Source organism: Python bivittatus, unplaced genomic scaffold (assembly GCF_059951505.1).
Source record: "Python bivittatus isolate LINGU-HERP-01145 unplaced genomic scaffold, Pbiv_v1 ctg000080_np1212, whole genome shotgun sequence".
Classification (NCBI taxonomy): Eukaryota; Metazoa; Chordata; class Lepidosauria; order Squamata; family Pythonidae; genus Python; species Python bivittatus.
The window spans coordinates 40,664,674-40,687,391 of NW_028277035.1; the positions used below are offsets into that span (position 1 = coordinate 40,664,674).

Genomic DNA, 22,718 nt, shown 5'->3' on the forward strand with positions numbered 1-22,718 from the left:
TGACATGCAATCATCATTGGTTTCAAACATTATGGTATTGAAGCCCTGATGAGAAGAAGAAATATGCACACTCAGAGATCTTGAAGTTTGATTAGTAATGTTTGTCCTATCTGGCGTAATAAATCCCATGGCTGAAGAGTCCAGGGGCTGCTTCTTACCAAACACCAGTTTGCCTCTTCACTTCTATGACAGGCAAATCTCACCTTAAACAGCTGGACTTTGTCTAGAACTAGTGGAGTAAGGCTGAAGTTTATTTGTTTCATCAATTACTTTCTGGTTGGTTGATCCTGAATGATCTGTTTGTTTGTTGTGGAAAGAAAAGCAGGATACTAACATTTTAAAGAGCTACACAACATCCAAACTGTTGTGATACAAGTTATGGACAGGCCGTTGCCAATATGGCAAGCCCCAGGCCAGAAGGACTACTAAGACACTAGTGTTGTGGAAGCGAACTTGGAGTAGTTAGATCTCCCACTGTCCTATTTAATATTCTACGGCAGTAGAAGATTAGGGTATTTCCAGACTATCAGCTTTTCCATCTTCTTACCCTTCTAATTCTTTTGCAAAAAGATTAACCTGTGCTGTTTTGCAGATTCATTGCAACTCTTTTTATATGCAGATGAAATGAGCATGGATAGAACTGATTAGGGTTAGTTAGCAATACACACCTGGTATTATGGCTTTTCTTCTCAGAGGCTTGGGAGAAAAGGCTTGTTTTGAAGAGAGCAGCTGCCTCTTCCCTGTCTATGGAAACAACGGGATATTTGAAGATTTTGTACAATTGCACATTTGTAATCTATAATGAGTTTGATCGCCAGAGGGGACATCTCATGTTATCTCACGGGAGGAATCCACTTTTGTCTCAATAGAGGCGAATATGTGTAATATTTCACTTTCCACTTTTGTCTAATAACCCTCTCAGTATTCCTGGGAAAAAAGTGAACATATTGTTCTCACATTTTTTTAAGGATCCTGGTAAGCTCAAACGAGAGGGGGGGGAGCTTTTCTGTAATTGGAGGAGGATTCCTTATAGCATATCTTGTGTCTAACTCATGGTGGACAATAGTAGTCAAGTAGAAGAGGCAGAAATCTTATTCATAAGATGTTACAGAAATAATACGTTTTTGGCTATGTTAGGCTTCCAAACTTTCAAACCACCGAGTGCCAGTAGAAGAGAATATCTGTATCTCAGGGTTGTACTGTGGAGTCCTTGGGGTTCTCTGAGCTTGGCTGTTTTGTTTTGCAGAAGTTTCATCTGCAAGGAAACCACCAAGCTCAGAGAACCTCAAGGACTCCACGCTCCACCTAGTGGATGGGATTGTGCATTACACCAAGACACCTATATAATGAGATGGAAATACGAATGTGGCTTTTATAGGCCATCTATTTACAGCAAACAATTGGGTTGCTTGTGTAGTGCAACCAACCAATATATTTAGGGATTAACTCCAATGGTAAAAAAAAAAAAAAAAAAATTACACCCCACTAAAAGGAGAAAAAGCTAGTTGGAATCAAATCAATGTGGACAATTGTTACAAATCGCAGACAAAGCTGGTTTGGAATAATACAACAATTTCCAGCATTTATTTGAGACTCTAATGTTGTACCATTAGGCACTGAATGATAATAATATTTACTGAAATTAATTATCTTGCCCAACTACATCTTTGAGATTACTGGCATTCTGCCTTATGGATTAAGAGAAGACTATTATGCACTACGTACAAGAGATTGTTAAACTTAGCTGAAATGCAGTAAATATGCCTTGGGTCAACAGTGAAACTTTTTAGCCACTTTCAATCCATATTGGAGAAGCATCCATCATGAGATACATGTTTATAAGACAACAATAGCTGCTGATATTTTTCATAGGAAATAACGGAGGAAGGTCTACCAATTTAGAGGTCTAGCAGCCAGAGATTTGAATGTCAAAAGCAGGAGATACATGTTGGTGCCAAAAATATGATAACTGATTTTACAACATCTCTCTGTTTATTAGTAACTAGCCTGTATATTTAAAAATAACATTATTTGAATTGATTCTTACAAAATACAGATCCCATGTTTTATTTAAAGATTAGATTGTGTGTGTGTGCGCGCGCATGTGTGTGTTTATCCTGCACAGTTTAATTATGGATACATATCCATTTGAAGCCTCATCTGAATGGATTTTATTTTTCTGGAGTTAGGTGAAAATAAAACTTTCTTTCAAACAATGATGAAAATAAAAGTCAGAAAGATCTGGCTGCCTTGCAAGGGTAGTCGTCTTATTCATGTAATACGTTTAACCCAGTAAGACATTAATCAGCTTGAATCTTCTTACCGGCAATACACAGTCACACTAAATGCGTCAGAAATCTTAATTTAGTAAGTCTTCTCCCATTTTCTCCAAGATTCCTACTAGTTCTTTTATAAAAGATAGTAATGGCAAAGCTTTGTTCTATCTTTAGTGCCTTCCACATTGGTCAGGAACGTAACAATAGGCATGGCTTTCTTACAGCAGCCAATCAATGTTTTGAAGATGTCTTCTTTGTTCCCACAACTGCCCTCCGCTCCCCACTAAATCAGTTAAATATGTCATTGGAAAAGGACCAATGTGTTGTTTGTATTTCTAAACTTCCTTGGGGAAGAAAGGACCAAACTGTTAATGGAAGACTTGCAGACGTGATTATAGAGTTCTGAGAAAGAAGGAAGCATGAGAAGGAAAAATAACCCCACCTTGATTGGGTTTAATATAAGATGCAACAAAGAGAAAATTGGACAGGCCTTCAAGATTCTACCTTAGGTCTACCTGGATGCTCTGCTGTTTACATTTCTTGATCTGTTCTTGAAGGCTGACATCACTCAAGGCTGTTGTGGGTCTATATTGAATGTAATGGATTCAAGCTATTAAGGAAGAAGCCATTTTTTAGGCCAAAGTAGCTGGTCTAAAAAGACCCATTGAGATGTAGATGTCAATGATCTTCAGAGAAATGGTCAATGTATCTCACTGATAGACTTATAGCAAAGATATAACAAAGGTTTCTATTCATGCTTGAGTTACACTAAATGAAATTGAATGGAATCCCACTTCAGTTCTGCTCATACTATATCTTCTGCCGCTGCTAGTTCCAGCTATGAGGCAGGGAGGAGAGAAAAATTTTTGAAAGACACAATAGGCAGAACTTAGAGCACATCTTCTAGAAGGAATGGGTAAAGTAATCTTTACCCAACCCCTGGCTGTTGAATCATGGCATCTGGAAATTAATAGAAATTAGGCTGAGTTAAAGCACCTAGAGGTTTGTATGTATGTATATGAAATAATGTGTATATGTGTGTGCATATATATGTTAATTAATAGATGTTCTCATGTATGATGTTTTTCTCACGTATGATGAGAAAAAATAGAGAATTCTCTCCTATTATTGATTGATTTCTTCATTTTACTTTTATACTAGTCAATAAAAGATGGTCTCTGGGCAATGTGTACAATAAAAACTGCAGCACAGCAGAACAGATAAAAATCAAGAGCAGCTCCAATGTCATCAATGAAATTGTTATTAGATTCATGACAGAGAAGAAACCACTATTTCTTTAAATTCATAGTGAATTAATAATTTTGCTGCTACCAGTTGTAATGAGTGCTACTAGTTTTAGATTAAATAAATTAATGGAAGATACAGTATATCTATCAATACCTCATAATCAGTTCCAATATAGGGCAGAACTTCCAGGGAGAATGACCCCAAATGAGCAGTTGTTAGAAAAGACATCCATCATCTTCATAAAGGCATTTGACTCTCTTCAGAATAACCTGATCTCTCCTGGGTAGGGAGAGGTCACAGGAACATCTGCAGGGCTGCTGTGAGGACTATTCTAGACATCTGTCAGATTAAGTAATTTGGATTCACTTGGAATTGGAATCCAGCTGTACAAGTCCTGTGGAATTGCCTGAAGCAGAATCTTACCTGGGAAGAGTTCAAACCTGTTGGCCCTGATGAAATGGACAGGGTCTTTGGAGCTGTGTTTGGCCACCTGCATTTTAGATGCAATTCACATTTGACTTCCAACTGTGATTCAAGATCCTGGATATCACCAATAAAGCCCTACATGGCATAAGGCCAAGTTATTCGCAAGACCACCTCTCTCCCATTATTTCTGCTCAGCCCACCAGATCTAGCAGAAAAGATCTGGGTCTCGTCAATCAAACATCGTAATCTTGTTGGACCCAGGAGTCATGCCTTGACTATGGCAGCACCTGCCATGTGGAACAGCATCCCTCTAGAGATCTGAATGACTCCATCCTGTTGGTCTTTCACAAGGTTTTGAAGACCCGGCTGGTTCCCCAAGGCATTTGAGCTATGAAGTTAGACAAGCTCTGCTATTAAGATTGTTTTTGCAATTTGGGGTTTATTGGCTCAAACTTGAGCATCATGGGTTTTATGGTGTGGTTGTTTTAATCTGTGTACGTCACCCACAGTCATTGTTGTGAGATGGACAGCCATATAAATCCTTTAAATAAATTAAATAAATTTTGTTGACCAATATATGAAATAAAATTGGGTATTTTGAGTTTAATCAAGCACTACTCAATAGAAAAAAAATAATAGAATTAAGACACCCTAGTGGATAATTCTGAATTATTTTACAATTAATATTTTACTTACATCCTACCTTTCTGTCCAGAGGAAGGTGGAGACTAGGCAAACTTCCAGCGGGGTCAACTCAAGGCAGATTTCAACACCCCACCCCCAAAAAAAGGGTAGTGGACACAAAGCCCAGTAAACAAGTTTTTTGGAAGTACCTGCAACCAGCCAGTAACGGAAATGAGATCTTAGTCCTGGGCTGATCAGGCACTCCTGGCACTGTAGTCTTCCTTCAGCTTCCTTCTCCCTACCCCACTCACTTAGCTCTGTTATCAATAGTCTTTTACTAGACTGGGCTTCTGCTTTTTGCTTATCCACTCTATTATTGTAGTTAGGCAGCTGTCAAGGAAATTAAGTACTTTCACAGAATTCAATAGCAAGGATTAATAGATCTGGGTGTCATCAGCCTACTGATGGCACCTGGCTCCAGAGTTTGTATTGACTATTTCCAACAATTTCATGTGGATATTGAAACTGCTGAAGGATTCAAGATTACTTAAATGGCTATGCTCCCTCCCCTTGCATCCAGCTCCCATCACAGAAAATCCACCAAGCGACCACGAACCCACACCCAAGGTAACATCTTAATTAAATTGGGTTCAGATAATCAACAGCCTCCATGGGGCAAGGCCTCCATCCAATATATTTAAAACAGCCAATAATTTCCCAGCTCTTTCAGGTCAAGGGAAGGTTTAAAGGTTTAACTGCCACCTTCTTTAGGCAATAGCCTTCCAACAAGGAAACTTTAATGATCTCTTGCAACTGTAAGCTTAGCATTCCCCTGGCTGATTAAATCAGCAGGAAGGCCCAAGGTTGAGACAAGAGGTGGTAACTCTCCCCCATCCAGACACACTGGGTAAAAAGTGATGTTCGATATTTTTCAGAAGGTGATAGTTTAATACAACAAGAACCACAGACATGGCATAGCAACAGATATGCAGATAGTGGAACATACCATTCTTATTTGCACAACGTCTTTATCAATATATTTACAGGATTTATTTTTAAAAAGTGTAATAACCAGAATAATGTATATGTAATATAATTCCATAGGGCTTGTTTCCTTGTAAGTGTTCGTGGAATTAAAGTATATAGCTTTAAGATAATAGCATTCCTTCCCCTGGTTTCCAAAAGTCTGCTTCTTAGTGCAGCCTTGAATCCCCAGGATCTGGCATTCTTTCCAGAAGGTGAGGAAGAAATCCTCTGCCTTGTCCTTGGTGCTTCTTGGCTTAGTTTGGGAGATCAGTGTGATGATTTAATAATTCCATCTTTGTATAAATCATCCTTGTTGTCTCAGTGCTTTGCATCCCAGGCATTTTCACCCAGGTTTTGTAAAACATATTCAGGTGAGAAAAAAAAAGGGGGGGGGGAAAGCATTACATCTCCATGAATATTTATCATGCACATCAAACAATCAATAACTACCCTGTGCATCTGTTGTTTTTATGAAAGTATAGTCAGGACTTTTTGTAAGTTGTATTGTTCAAGATCAAGAAATCTAGAAAAATGGCATATTTATTCTGTTTCCTATAAATCTGTTTGAAATGAAAAGCCATACCTAAAAATGTTTGTTTTGTTTGCTTATGCTATTATTTACTTTTCTGTTTATCTCAGTTATGAGAATCTGTCTACAAAAAGGAAACATAGCCACAATTTTGAAATCCCTTGTGTAAGCCAATCTCCATCCTACAAAAGTAACTTTCAAAAAAAAAAAATCTGCAGGCTGGCTACAAGGTAGGTTAATACATTGTTCAGACGATGGTCTGAACACAATAGATTTGGATATCTGTGTAGAAATAGAGTATCTCAACCAAGCTGAATGTTGAATGTTATTTTATTATCCCATCCTGCAAATAGATTCTAAGATCATCTTACAATATGGAATTGCCCAGAACAACCACAGTTTCAGGACAAAATATGCTACTGACAAAAAACAGCAAAATCAAAATCTGAAAGACCTCCATAGATATAATCACTAAAAATTCCTCTGGAAAGAGCATGTCACAGTTAGGTGTGTTTTGTGTCCCTCAACTCTTAATGGCACTTCCTTTTACTTCTCCTCTCTCCCCCATTTTCTTCTTTGTAAAGAAGGGTGACAGAAGACATTGCAGCTCCCAGAGAAAGGGCAGTGCTACTGCCCTGAAACGGCAAATGATGCTTTATCTATATAGCCACTCCTCATTTAGCTACTACCTCAGTTAGTGACCATTTGCAAATACAACGTTAATAAACAGTAATAAAAAATTCATTTTCTGACCAATGCATGCATTTACAATCAAATTTTGTGTATCTGACAACAAAAGCCTTCTGTGTGAAACTGATTAAAGTCTGGTCAGTTTCAGGCAGCAGAATGAGGGCTGGAGGGTTCTAATCAACTAAGATCACAGAGCTGAGCTTGTTAACTTGTGGTTAGCTCCTTTTAGGAAAGTTCTGTGCTACAGCCAAAAGCAGCTCAGGAAGAGAGCTTTTTTAAGCAATCTCTCTGCCCTGTGAGGGAGCAAAAAAAAAGGGGGGGGGAATGGGTCAGGCAAAGAACATTGTAGAAGAGAACTTTATCTGAATGAGAGGGCAGCAACCATCTTTGCAGCCTGTCTCTCTCTCTCTCTCTCTCTCATGTGTTCACTTAACCATTTTGCTTAACAACAAAGTTCTTGGAACAGAATGCAGTCACCAAACAAGGAGAGGGCATAATAAATAAGAATCAGCCACAGCTGCAGTTAACAACTTTTTAGAGTATGTTCTTGTCAGTTTCCACATTTTTATCTGTGTACTTTGAAAAACAGTGATTATCCAATATTCCAGTAGTTTAGATTTTTGAGATATTTTTCATAGAAGTAAACATTGCAAAAGAAACCTTCAAAATAGAAGATCAGATCTGATAAAGCTAGACGTATCTTCACTGATCAGTGCACTGCATGGAACTTCTCATTGGGCAACACATACCACTAAGATTCATTTAGCTGGTAGTTTTCCTAAATTGCAATCTCACAAATGAAGGAGTTAAAGGATTGGATCCAGTCTAAGTGAAATCATTAACTTAATTCCCATTGATTTCAGTGAGCTTAACACATGACTAAGTGCATCTGGATCAATTAAAAAGCAGATATTTGTGAGAATTGCACTGCATAATTGCAAATAATATGCTTTTAAACTTACTAAGGAGGGTGGTAGGGAGGAGTTTTGACATTAATTCTGAAGGCTCTGCTTTGTCTTCAGTCCCTGTTTCTCCTTTAATCAAAGCTGCAGTAAGACAAGCAGTAGCTGAATGAATAAGTCTGTCCAAAAGACAGGATAGACTGTGAAAAAAATAGTCTGAAGCCATTTCAAAAAAAGGGAGTCTTTATCTCTTTGCCTCTTCTCAAGCACTTCCACATATAGATTTACAATAATAGTAAATTGTATTCATAACCATAACCATAACCATGCTCTGTAGCTTGCTAATATTGCTAGAGAGATGGTGCTCCTTGCCCTGACTTGCTTCAATATTATTAGTTTTCTGACAAATGTATCTCAACAAATGAAAGACAGTCAATGTTCTAGCAGTAATTGAATGGGCATATCCAATAAAGAACATACAGAATATTAAAAGTAGTCTCTGCTAACACCACTTTTGATTTATATTCCTTTGAGCAAAACAAAACTTCCAAATTACTTTTCAGTATAAGCCTCCCAGCTCATTTCTATCCAAATAAAATTAGTCCAGTCCAATCTATTCTTCCCTTCCCACTGTTCCAATGAAAACTGAGAGCTAGTACTTAGTATCTCACTGTTAAATTTTTGCAGTGAACTGGCTTCTTTTGGAATGTCAGATTATAAATCCTGTCATTCTAGAAGTTGTAAAGCAATACATCTGGAAGCTGCCAGGTTTTATGAAATCACAAATAGCAAATGATTATTCACAAAATAGCTGCTGTCATGGTTGCTGTGGACAGTCATAGAATACCCATTTAGCAGAAGACAAACAGCTGATGCCATTATCAACCCAGCTTCCCTTTAAATTGTTTTGAGCAAGGAGGCAAACTTTAAGATAGTAGCCGTCATTTTCTAAAATGATTTATGTGGCCTTGGTAAGATTCAGGATCATTGTTATAAGTAAAAGAAAAATGTAATAGTGTAGGGGTTTCTTTACAACATATTAGCTACTATTTTCATTTTTAATTAAAAGAATTTAAAAAATATTACATTAAGTCAGATAAGTACATTACTGCCCACATCACATTGCAGCTCCCAAACTGCATTTCTTCTTAAACTCGCTTATTGCCATCTGCCATTTGCAGAATAATATCAGTTCCTCCTACAACTAGTAGAGATGTCTCCTGTTTGGAGAGGTATTGTGAGTTGTGGTATCTCTCCAAACAAGAGACATCTATACTATTTGTGGGAAGAGCCCAACAAGAACAATTTACTAGGTTTTGCCTTTGCCACCCTCCCAGAGAGCCTTAATTTTCCATTCTCACTGATTTTCAACCTAAGAATTGAACTTTTATCTTTTACTTACTAAAATCATTTTTTTTTCTTTTTCCTCTGCAAGTGATTTGGTTGCCTTTAGATTTGTGTCCCTCACTATGTATACTTTATCATATTATTAGAATCCTAAGAACTTTTTAAAACTTTGTCAGACAACATCATGATGTTATTTAATTTTCTTAGACATTGCTATCCTTTGTGTTTATTTCTAGAGAAGTGATTACAACAACCAAATATGCAGTATTCATTCTTTCTTAACAATTACATTAAAAATCAGTTAAGATTGAGTCAAGATAGTCTCAACATACTCACACTCATACTGTATATATCAGAGATACTTCTAATCTCTTTTAGGATTAGGATAAAACCCAAGACAGAATACATGGGATTTTCAGGTCTGACATATCTGTCTACCTTGTGTTAACCTTAACTATATTTATGGTGGGGAAAAAAACCAACTTTTACCAGAATAATATTGGTTTAGTATTGTAAGGATTAGGAAAGGAACACAGAGGACGCTTTCTAAATCTAATGCAAATCAGATTTCTTCCTTGAAACATTTCCTCCCATCTTTTCTTAAATGTAATCTGCTTTCTGGGAGTACTGCTTATTCCACTCAATAAGTTTTACATGGACTATTTCTGGTTTCTGAGCAAAGTAGCAGCATCAACAAATATAATCATAGTTCAAATGAGCTCACTAGTTTTGGTTGGAACTTCTGGGAAGAATGTTTAAAAAAAAAAGCCTGATGGTGAAGCAATCTCAGATCAGAAAAAGATGAGTTCTTCCCCATGCCCTTTAGCAAGAAAAGCAGTGTCACAGTAAAAACATTCTGCTCAGACCCACAGCTGTCATATTTATGGGAGGTAGGAAGTTAAATCATACTCTTGAAACTCTGTACTTGAATATTCATGAATGCTGTATCGAGTTTGGAGGCCCCTACTTCTACAGCACTTTTTTTAACCATTGTACTTCTACCAGGCCCCCTTCCCTGAGGGTTGTTAGTTTATGGTGACTACTTTAGTGTTGTTTAAAGATTATTCAGGTAATCTTCACTTAACAATGGTAGTTGGGACCAGCAACTCCATCACTAAACAATGCAGTCTTAAAGTGTGATGCCATGTGACCATGCCAACTTATGGCAGCAGTTGCGGAAGTCCCAGTTGCCATCGTTAGGCGAATCCCACACGATCACAGTGTCCTGGAGTCACGTGATTGCCATTTGTGACCTCCTGCCAGCTTCCCCATTGACTTTGCTTGTCAGAAGCTGGCAGTGAAGGTCGCAAATGGCGATCCTGTTACCACAGGACCCTGCGACCATCATAACTGTGAGCCAGTTGCCAAGTGCTCGAATCACAATCACATGACTACAGCACAATGGCTACAACTATGAGGACACGTCATAAGTCCCCCTTGTTCAGCGCCATCATAACTTCGAACGGTTGCTGAATGAGTGATTGTTCAATGAGGACTATCTGTATTTGTCTCTAGGCCTTTCTGTGTTATCCTTATTATATTACTGTGAGTTGTCTCAAAGAAAGTGAACAGGTGGATACAAAAAGTCACGCATGTTCCTTTTTCCAAAATGGTCTTTTAAAAAAAGTTTACCGCTTGCAATTATTCATTGAAAAGCGAGAATTAATTTCTGGAAGTTTGAAGCATGTGCAGTTTGGGCTTGTTTCTCAGGTAAATTTTCACACAGTGTAAGTTGTGCCTTCTTGTGGGCAGATTTTGGTTATGTGGAAAAACTTAGAATATCTGAGAAAAAAATGATTTATGCAGATTTAAATTCTAAGTAACAGGAGGCCAGTGGTTATAGGAGAGCCCGTTTTGTGCATTTGGTTTTATGAAAAAATTCTTATTATATACAGGTGGAATAGTGAGTCAGTACTTACAGCATTAAACATAGAACAGGGAATGAAACAAGAATGTTTGGCATTCTCTTGGTTCTTTAATCTATTTAAGGTGTAAGAACAAAATTGTAAGAAATGCTTGTGGTGATGTTAGAATTATGTTAGTTAGGGAATTACTGTATAGGTACTGTTGTATTAAGGCAAAACCAGGTGATTGACAACATGAATGACTTTCAGGAAATATTTATATGATGCAATGAGGAGCATAGATCTGCAAATTAATATAATGAAGACTGATATTTGAAGGAAAATCAAGTAAATGATAGGAAATGGTGAAAAATTAGTGCAAGTTGATGAATTTGTGTTTTGTGGTAGAATGTTACTAAGACCTGGGAAATGGGAAGAGACATTTTAATATGTGCCAATGCTGGTAGAAGGGTAATAGGTAATATGTGGTCTGTTCCAAGGAATGAATGTTTTTTGAAGGAAGTGAAAAGGACTGCATGAAGATACCTTAGTCCACTTTGTTATATGAAAGTTATATTTAGGTATATCAGAAGAAACATAAAAGTCAAACACAGTGGGACTGGAGTACTTAGATTACGTGTGTGGTAAAACCAGAAAAAATAGGGTCAGTGACAGACAGGTGTGGACTGAATTAAAAAATGAGTGACCAGTAGTAAGGTGATTTGGTCATAGAGAGATAATGAATTAAGACTGAGTTGCAAAGCAAATGTATGAAGGAAATATAAATGATGGGAGAGAGGTGGAAGACCAGAAAAGTGTGGTTGGATGGAGTTGATAAGATCCTCCCCAAAAAAGTGAGGATTTTAAACAATAAAAAGCAATGTATAGATCAATTGGGTTTACACATTCAGTTGGCTTTTTGAAAACACTAGGCACCACCGTCTGATCACTTTGTAAAGTCACCATCTGATCACTTTGTAAAGTCACGTAATGCCTAACAGCCCAAAGGCAAACTCCTCTTATATTTACTCTCTTCTTAATTGTTGGAAAGTTAATATATAATTTCCATGATCTGGTATTTTAAAAGGGGCTCATCTATACAGCAATGATAATATCCATTCCTCTCATCCTAGATATGGGAGGAAAGTATTCTGATAGAAAGAAAACACTGCCCCACAGCCTACCCCCCATTGCATCTCATCCCAAGAACAAGACTGGCAGTGTAGCTGTCCTCACAGATAGTCCCATGAGGTACTTTTAGGGTAGTGACTGGTTCTCTAAAATGTATTTACTTATTTATTGTATTCAACTTAGATGCCGCCTGGCTCCAATCAACTCTGGGTGGCTCACAGCATAAAGCAACACAACAAATATATAATCCAAAGAGAGAGCATAGAAATAAACAAGATGGCACATTTGGTAAGCACACAAAATGCAGCTCTGTGTGTGAAGAGCCATCCCTCACTGGCTAACCCCCAAATGACAGAGTCTGTGCTGCCAGTCAAACAACAGTGGGGAAAAAACATGGCCATAGGATGCAATGAGAAGAAAGACAGTGGGGTCTCAGAGGGACATTCTGCCTTTCCCCTTAACTCCCACAAAGGCATTGTGTTTTCTACCTAATGAATGGCATTTCCATTCTGGGAATCCAGGGCCTAAGGAAGCAGAAGCATCTCGTTGTCTTCTCACTGAAGAAATGACAGCTGCATGTTTGCAAAAACCAGCAAGGGGCAAGCCCCCAAAGAACACTATTTGCAAGGAGATCAGTGCAAGGAAAGTACTACATTTATGCTACGAAATGGAAGCACCATTGTGAGGACATGTTCTTGGAAGATTGGGTACATGAGCCAATAAGCAAGTTCTTGGATGAGCTCATAGATTAAGAAGCTGTTCCACCCAGAATGTAGACATTCACTTTTCCTTTACTGAGCTAATGGACATGCAGTATATTCATCTGGAGTTACATACAAGATAAAAAATCTCCTACTCAAAAATCATGTTTAATTTAGTGTTAAGGGTTGTATAAGAGTAATTAATGCTACCAAATACCTGGATTTTCTCATATATGAGAAAATTCAGGTATTTAGTAGCATTAATTACTCTTATACTAATTAATAATATAGATAGCTGAATAACTGGGATTGTCAGGTGGATAAGTCTACACAGATAGGAAGCAGTGAATTAACCACAAAATTGTCTCTAAGAGCATTCTGGCTCTTAACAACTATTAATCTCTTTCTTAGATTTTTAAATGCTGCAGAAACTGTATTTCTTCAATTATGAATTTATTTCATTCCAAGTTGGCACATAGTGAGTTAGCTTCACAAAGCAGTTAGTGAGATGGGGCAGTCTCAGCAAAGAATTCTAAATATAAGTCCCAGAGATACAGTGCAAGACCTTAGCATAGATATTCCTATAGATATTTCTTTCTTTTCCAAAGATTTAACAGCAAATATTGCAATTGGAGATAAAGACTAGGCTGTGGGGATAAGAGACAGTTTAAGTCTGCGTGCAACCAATGAGCTTCTTCAAAAAAACCCCCAGACACCTGACTTTTGCAAATCAGCTTTTAGAAGTTAAATGGCAGATCCAGATGTATAGGTACATGGGAATGACCTTGTGAGACAGGAGGAAGAGCTGCAGACTAGGCAACGATCAGATAAGAGGCAGCTGAGCCCGCAGAAGGAACAGAGGTGTGGCAAACATCTCAGAAGGGACCTCCCTAGTTCCCTGAAAAGTAAAGGCAAGGGGGGAGAAATGTACTTTGAGACTTGCAAGATTCTGTTAATGTAACCTTGCAATAAAGATAGAGCTAGGTGTGCTCCTTGTCTGGACTTCCTTGCAAGGTTACACCAAGTTATCAAATAGTTATGTTCCTTAGTAGCATTAAGAGGGGTTTTCTCTTCACATAATGTGCTTATGAAATTGTTATCCCTTTAATAGAAGCTATTTTCTCACTGTAACTATAGTAACTGAGTTCATATGAGAATGGGCTTTTTGGGGGATGACTGTTTGTTTGTTTTGCAAATTGGTTTTCCCATTGCTCACCAATATAGGATTGGAAAGAAAAAGAAAAGCATTGGCTGAATCATTACAGTAACTCAAAACACTTTAGACAGATAGTGTCACATGCTTTATAAATTCCTGATTGAGTATATGGAATTAGGCTGTTGGGCAGAAAGCCAGCAGATGGACTCATCATTGATGAAATCATTTGGAGAAGCATTAAATGGAACTTAGAATAAAGGTGAAATAGCTTTATGGATTTTCCACTCAAAGTATTTATGAACATTTGTTGCTGATATATAACATAATGTTAAAAGAAAGATTTAGTATAGCAAGGTTTTAATAATTTTTTTTTGTAAATAATAAAAGAATAATTTATTATCATTTAAAGTAAGGATAAAATACACAGCTTTGTTGCTACTTGCCTTCTATATTTTATTGAGAACATAGAATGGAGAACCACAAAATCAATTGCTTAGTTTAAAGCAATACTTTACACCGAACCAGACAGTTACTTTCCCCCTTGTTCACAATATAGCGAGAAATGTTTCCAATAGCAAAAGAAGTAAGAGGTATTGATTTATCAACAAACTGACAGGGTTCGCTTTGTGCTCAGTAAAGATGGAAGAGCGATAATGAAATGTTTTCTTGTTTTCTTTTGTATTTTACAGATAGCTAGCAGGAAAAAAAAATCTATATTGAATATTTTATGGCCTGAATCCCTGGCTAATACAAGGGGTACAGTGCCATGCAACCTTATCTCCCATTGTCTCTGCCCATCCACTTTGGTCTAGCAGGGTGAGTGTGCTCCAGGTCCCTCTATTAAAGAATGTCATGTTGCAGGACCCAGGAAGCCTGCCTTCTCTGTGGCAATTCCTGCCCTCTGGAATGATTCCCTCCCACCCCCACACCCCTGAGGTTGGTATGACTCCCACCCATATGTCACTCAGGAAATTATTGAAGACCTGGTTGTTCTCCCAGGCCTTGGGGACAGGGTGATTGTGGAGCCAGTGTTTTGTTCTGTTTTGCTTGGTTTTATTTTAGTGGCCTAAAAATGACATGACATGACATGACATGACATGACATGACATGACATGACATGACATGACATGACATGACAACATAAATAATATTGACCTTCTTAAGCTACAGTGCTGCTTATTCCTGCAGTCAGTTGCAGAAAGTTTAATTTATGGATTTGTAGCTCAACCACTTAGGATGTGGCTGGTGGGATAGTTGAATAGACATAACCATGTTGAAAGTGCAGTTTTGAGATTGGAGTTGGGATTTTGGCATGCTCTTCGTGTCAGTTATACAGATGGAGTAATTGAATAAACAGTAAACATTGAATTTTAGAAAATTAAAGCTTGAAAAGTACTTGAAAAGTAACTGGAATAAATATATACAATAGTGTATTGTCGAAGGCTTTCACGGCCGGCATACGATGGCTGCTGTGGGTCTTCCGGGCTGTGTGGCCGTGTTCTTGAAGTTCTGTTTCCTAACGTTTCGCCAGCACCTATGACCGGCATCTTCAGAGTGCAGGAGCACAGACAGGAGCAGTTCTCTCTGTGCCCAGGGTGATGTGACCCTTTTGTGGGTATTTATAGAGATCTGAGGGGGGGAGGGGGGGATTGGGGGTGTGTGGGGGGGGTTGGGTTACTGAGTGGCTGCTTATTTTGGTATCAGCAACTGTGTGTATCTTCCTGGGGATTAGGCAGGGTTTTTTCTTCTATTGAATTGTTAACAAGGGGCTGCTGGGGGTGATTAGCAAGTTCATTATGTGAACTGTTCACATGTCCTGGTGGTTGAGCTGAGTTCATTGACCTTTTGCAGGCTGTATTTTTCAGGATTGGTAGCCAGGTTTTGTGGATTTTTAGACTCTCCTCTTTTTTATTGAAACTGTGCTGGTGTTTGTGAATCTCAATGGCTTCCCCGTATAGCCTGGTATAGTGGCTGTTGGTGTTGTCCAGTATCTCTGTGTTTTCAAATAGGATTTTGTGTCCAGTGTGCTTGAGAGCATGTTCAGCTACTGCAGATTTTTCTGGTTGCTGTAGTCTGCAGTGTCTTTCGTGTTCTTTTATCCTGGTATGGATGCTGTGTTTTGTGGTCCTGATGTATACTTGCCCGCAACTGCATGGTATACGGTATACTCCTGCGGCGGTGAGGGGATCCCTTTTGTCTTTTGCTGATTTTAGCACTTCTTGTATTTTTCTGGTGGGTCTGAAGATTGTTTGGAAATTGTGTTTTTCCATCAGTTTTCCCATGCGGTCTGTGACCCCTTTGATATAGGGCAGAAATACTTTGTTGGTGGGTGGCTGTTTTTCTTCTTCAGTTGCATGTTGCTTTCTTGGTTTGATGGCTCTTTTTATTTCATTCTTGGAGTAGCCATTCGCATGTAGGACTCAATTAAGGTGGTTAAGTTCAGAGTTTAGGAGTTGGGTTTCGCAGATCCGATTGGCACGATCCATGAGGGTTTTGATAATGCCTCTTTTCTGACGTGGGTGGTGGTTGGAGTTTTTGTGTAGATACCGGTCTGTGTGGGTGGGTTTTCTGTAGACTTTGTGTCCTAATTTGAGGTCTGGTTTGCGTATGTCCAACGTGTCTAGAAATGGAAGTTGGCCGTCCACTTCTTTTTCCATGGTGAATTGTATATTGTGGTGGACGCTGTTTAGGTGGTTCAGGAACTTCTCTAGGTCTTCTTCATCCTGACTCCAAATTGCGAAGGTGTCATCCACCAGACTGTTGGGGTAACGGGTGTGGTTTCTAAAGCCCGTTTTTCAAAATGTTCCATGTAGAAATTTGCTACGACTGGGCTCAGGGGGCTTCCCATGGCGACACCGTCCATGTGTTCGTAGTACTCATTATCCCATAGGAAGTAACTGGTTGTTAGGCAGTGCTGAAATAAGGCTGTGATGTCTTCTGGGAAGATCTTTTTGATGAGTGCCAGGGTGTCCCTCACTGGTACCTTGGTGAACAGGGAGACCATGTCAAAGCTGACCAGTTTGTCCGTGGGGTTGAGTTTCAGGGTGCTGATTTTGTCGATGAAATGTCCTGAGTCTCTGATGTGGGCTGGAGTCTGTCCAACGTGGGTCTGTAGAAGGGTGGCCAGATGTTTGGATAATTCATATGTCGGGGAGCCAATGGCGCTTACGAAGGGTCTGAGTAGGATCGAGTCTTTGTGGATTTTGGGGAGTCCGTATAGTCTGGGTGTAAGGGCTTCTGTCTTGCACATGCATTGAAGTACGTTGGGGTGAAGGGAGGAGCTCCTCGTCAGGGTGTTGGTTTGTCATACCAACCACACCACACCAGCCATATACAATAGTCTTTGGTAGTTAAAAGCTCCTACAAAGTTCTGCCCTATCCCCTATTATCTTTAAGTTGCAGATCTCTATATGGAACTTATGTGAGGTCAACTGACATAAGGTTTGGAAAAGCCTGATGTTCCAGGGCTGAAGTTCTCCAGATAGTACTACATGGCAGCAATATAGAAACCATTTTGCTGCCCTCTAGTGGTCACCCTGACTTTTGCAGGCCATTTATGATAAAATGGACGTCTGGAATAAAGAAACATCAGTCAGCGTTGTACTTGGGATCAATGCAATTGAATCATAGTCTGGAGGACTTAATGAACTGATGAGTAGCAATTGTAGAGAATCACAGACGTGACCTTAGAAGAGGAGTATGATGGTTAGCAAAAGAAAATTTAAGCCCAGGAAAAGAAGAGAATATTAATATAGTTTAAACTTAAACTAGCTCCACCTTGACTCTCTTTGGTATGAGAGGGAAGGGGAATATGCCATCAGGCTTTCAAGATTCGGATTCTATAGCCTATATCAATCAAGTAGAATTCAAGTATTTCTTGTGGAGTCTGTTTCCTGACTTGGCCTACCTCAAAGAGCTGATATCAGTCTTGAAACCCTAACTGTTTCTTTCTTATGTTCCCTGATTTTCCAAACCTTAAATTATGTTTTGGAATTATCACATTCCTTTTTCAAGGTCATCTCTGTGATATTTCACAATAATAAAAGGAGTATAAACAGAGACACTGTGTTGTGTTGTGTTCTTTGCTCCGGGAAATCAGTTTTCAACTTTTTAAAATTGTGATGTCATTCCCTCAAAGAGCGGTCATATAGCCATGCACCTTCATAAAGCATCATCATTGGAGACCAAGATGGCTTTGTTGACATGAAATGCCTTGTACAAGCTTCAGCTGGTTCACCAACTGCAGCTGTTTCTAAACAAGGATAGCTTGGCTTTGATTATTCATGCACCAGCAACCTTTTTGTGACGTTATTATCACACAGAGTTGCCCTTGAATGACTCTATTCAAATTCATTAGCAGGAATTCTGACTTGAGTTTCTTTTAAAAAGATTAGGGTCCAAATACCTTAAAATATTTCATATAAAAGAGAAGACCTTTTCTATGTGTTATCTGACTCTAGAATACCCTGAGGAAATTCCATTGATGCCAGTACTACAAATTTTTCAGTAACAGAGCACAATAATTTTATTTGACCAACCATTTTAACCTGAGTTTATTGTTCCTGTCTATATGAGTGTACTATGGGCATGTTGATTATTATATTATTATTTGCCGATGGGCTATATTATTTCAGATATCTTATTTTATTGTACATCACCATAGAATCCATTCAGAAAATAATAAATTCAGACTCAAGGTTAAATAAATAAATGCTTTCAGAGTTGTTTCTCTACAAAAATACATTAGAAGTCAATTTTCCTATTACAATAACCCCATATGTGGAAGTTGCATGAAATCCTACAGTTTCATTAAAAATAGTTGCTTAGTATTTTAGACATTATTTTATTTCTGTTCTCTGCCATTAGTCATTTATTTGCTAGTTGTTAGATAGTCCTTTAGTACGGTCAAAACTACTTACTAGTGTGAGGGGAAAAAGAGCAATAAATAAAGTAAATAAATAAAATTACTATGTGGACTAAAGTTTTCAGTCATGGACAGGAAGTCAGAAAATAGATGGACAAAGTAAAATGCTGATAAAAGGAGTGTGACATGAGGATGGGACAGGGAAGTGTGGTAAAATTACCACCAAGGATGGTAGCTCATCCTGGGAGTCATGATTGTGGTTTGTGGTTTTGAAGAATAAAAAGGATTGTTGGGAGGGGCTCGGGGCCACATGGCCACAAGCTGTCCAGGTTGACTGCTTGTCCATGCTGGACCTCAATGCAATGGGATCTTAAGTAAGTATGTTATGTTTTGTTGTTTGAACTAAGGTCTGTGTATTGAACTATACTTGCTTACTGAACTAACATTTAATAAATACTTTAGAACTTTGAAGTAGTCTGTGTTCAGATGTGTCTGTCTCTCGGGTTAGATGGGGTTTTTCCCCTGACACTAGTTTCAGTGGAATCTGAATTATATATTAAAGGAATAGTTTTATATACCTATTTTTAAAAAATCAAAAGAAGTTTTCATTTTCTATTCATTTTCTATTCCTTAATACATGCACGCACGTGATGTGTCTGCTCTTGGCCATAGCTTCTTGTTGGCTCTTCGCATATCCTTGTCTCCATGTAGGCACCCATAAGAAATAGTTCTGAAGGAAAGAGGAGGGGTGGCAAAAGGGAAATCTAAAAAAAAACACCCAGGAGGACTCTGGGAAGAAGCAGCTTGGAAGTGATGTCTCCTGGAGATGGAGGTGATATTGGTGGCTAAATCACCAATGCAGATTTAGACAACTGTACCAGCTGCTAAAGATGGATGCTTGCTTTCAGTGCAGAAAAAAGTTTGCACCACTGAAAGCTCATTAGTTTATGAATGGCTTGCCGTCCACAAAGCATTTGAGAGGTGATCTGGGGGAAGAAGACTGCCATGGAAGCTTATCTCTGCTCCTTGCAGAAGACCCTCAGTGGGCTTGAAGAAGAGGGAAGAAATAGGATTTTACTTGTCCAAGGATCACCAGATAGATCAAGGCCAGCTGCCAATTCATCTGACTGAACCAAAGAAGAAGGAAGCCTTGCCACTAATACCTGTAAGCCCTTCCTTAACTATAGAATTAGAAAGAATAGGTAGAAGTGGAATTTAAATTGTGCACACATATGTTAAACTTAGATCGCAGTCTACACATTTATACAGTACATGCTTGGAATTTAGAGCTCAAAGTTGGAGTTCAGGGGAAAAAAAAACTTGTACTCTTAGACCCATAGCATCATAGACCTTGGAGATCTAGTCCCACACCCTTCCTCAAAACATTCTGGACAAAGGGCTGTCCAGACTTTTCTTGAAAACCTCCACTGATAGAGCACCCACCACTTCAGGGAGCAGGCTGTTCCGCTGCTTAATGCTTCTCACAGTCAGGAAATTCCTCCTCCTTAGTTCAAGTTTGGGTCTCTCACTGTAAAACTTCCACCCACTGCTTTCTGTCTTATCCTCAGGTGCTGGGGAGAATACATCTCCTCCCTCTTCCCTTTGACATCCCTTCATGTATTGGAAGGCAGCTATCATGTCTCCTCTTAATCTTAAAACACCCCCTTAGCAGCAAGGAAGAGAGAACCTGTTCAGATGAAACACAGAGCTATTAGAAACTATAAATCATATTTGCACAGCTTAGCTGGAAATGAAACTACTTCTGCTATGTGCTTTATCAATAATTTCAATATTTTAAAAAAACTGAAAAATTGTTTTTCCTGTCTTGTTCAATCAAATCTTCAATATTCATTGTCCTGGTTCTGGCTATTTATAGGATTGTAGTATGTATGCTCTGGAAGGGAGCTATGACAACTGTAAAATATGTGATATGTGATTTGCATACCATTTCTCTGCTAACAGTTTATAACAACTACACCTTGTGTTCTGTTTTGTGGTTTCAGGAGCAGAAGGCACAGTGTTCCCTAAATCCATAGAAACTCCTAATGTCAGGGCAGACCCCTTCAAGGAACTAAGGTAAACTCTGACATTTAGTTCTAATGTAATTCAAAGTTACCTTGCTTGAATTGTGCATTCTGGCTGGTGATATTTCAACTCTGAAGAAATTAAGGAATATGCAGTTGCATAGATGCCACTGAATACCAGCAAAACAGTTATACTTCAAGTAAATCTGAATTTTTAAAAGCCCATTGACTCGTGGAATTCAAACTCTTATTTTTGTGACTGCTAGATCTTAAGGGTTGGGGGGGGAGGTTTCCTAAAAAGGTCTCTTTGGACAGTAATGATTGAGTATGGCCTTCAAGTATCTTTAATCACAGAATATCAGCAGGCAGAAGAGTGGTGCAGTGGTCAAATTACTTTCTATACAGATAAAATAACTTGGTACCTGTATTCATCTGTGACAGCTGCCACTGCCCTGATTTATAGGTTACTGGTAGAGCAGTCCCTGTGTACTGGAAGAATGGACAGGCCACAATCCACAAACCATTGCAGTTATTTTTATCTGACTTTCCTGCCCCCAAGCTTTCAGTGCAGCAGTTATATGAGAGCATGATTTTTTTTCTTTTTGGGTTTTCCCATTTTTCAAGGTACATAGTGAAGTGGCTCTTGGCCATGATAAGTATACCTGCTGGAGGCCCTGACAATTATCTACCCAGCACTTTGTTTAGCAAGCAGTGCTTTCAAACATGGGAGCGAAATTTATTCCCAGTAGCTGCAAGCAACTGAGTTCTGACTATAGTAAATGTGGCCAGAGTGACGCCTGATCCAGAATTAATTCATGCCAATCATTTGTTTCCTCCCCAAACACAATTTTTTTAAAAAGGAGGAATGTCCTTGTATGAAATATTTGAATAAAAGGTCACAAAAAGCAAACATTGTTCATGTAGGCTCACAATTACAGTATATGAATGTGGTAGCTGGACTGACCATAATGTGTTGAGTACTCGTTACTAGATCACTCCTTATATGGAAAGGTTTCATAACACAAAGGGATTCACAATATAATCTGGTCATGTGGAAACCCTCTCCATTAGTCTTCCCCAACCTGATGCCCCCCAGATATATTGGGCCAATTCCCAGAAATCCTACCTGGCATACCTGGAGGTGAACCATACTGTACATTATAACTTCTTTGCAGGAAATTGTGAATAACCTAAAAGCTTGCCATTTTCAGACTTTATATCAACTGCTGAAACCAGTGGCAGTATGTGCTTGTATTCAAATAATTCATGTGTGGGTCACCATGTCTCACTGAACACTAATTCTCTCTTTGCATTGTACTCTTGTATCTTCACTGGATCAATGCCTGAAGCTCTTGTAATTCTTTGATTCACATTGTTTGAGTCCTGAAATGCACATATATCAATATTTTCTGTTTCTTACATCTTCTCCATCTTTGTTGCCTTTACTGATGTCTTGCGTATCATGCAGAAGAATAAGTTCCAGGTGATTACCTTGCCATCACTCTCCACAGAAATTCTATTATCCCTGGATCATTGTTCTTTACAAGTGTGAGATCGCTTTTTCTGAAATCCAGACACTGTACTGTTCTTGCTAGGGCAGAATGGCCTCTTAGCTATCATCAGTGGTGCTGAAGGAGCTGGGAGAATTAGAATGAATGTGGAGTATTGTTTGTAATAAACCTTTAGAGTTCTTAGACCAGTGAATGTCATGGTTGTCATTTAACATAAAGGAAAAGTAGCATGTCTTATGCTGCTTTTTAGCTTGTTTGACATGATTAACCATTGGCCTAGCTTAGTTTATGAATTTCTTACTCCAGCAAAATTATTGTGCAGCATATGTTCATTGCTTGACTATTGAGAGGAAGAATAAAAGGATTGTGGCTAATTTCTCCTAATCAAGAAAGGAAGTGGAATAAAGAGATCACAAAGA

General features: G+C 38.6%; 1 protein-coding gene across 1 annotated transcript in view; it reads left to right on the forward strand.

Annotated features, from left to right (window-relative positions):
- Positions 1 to 22,718, forward strand: part of SGCD (sarcoglycan delta) — a 185,628-nt gene that overhangs the window by 111,930 nt on the left and 50,980 nt on the right. Inside the window, exon 6 of the mRNA XM_088133885.1 lies at positions 20,768 to 20,840. Within this exon, the coding sequence (XP_087990011.1) occupies positions 20,768 to 20,840 (73 nt within the window). The remainder of the gene's footprint in view (positions 1 to 20,767; positions 20,841 to 22,718) is intronic.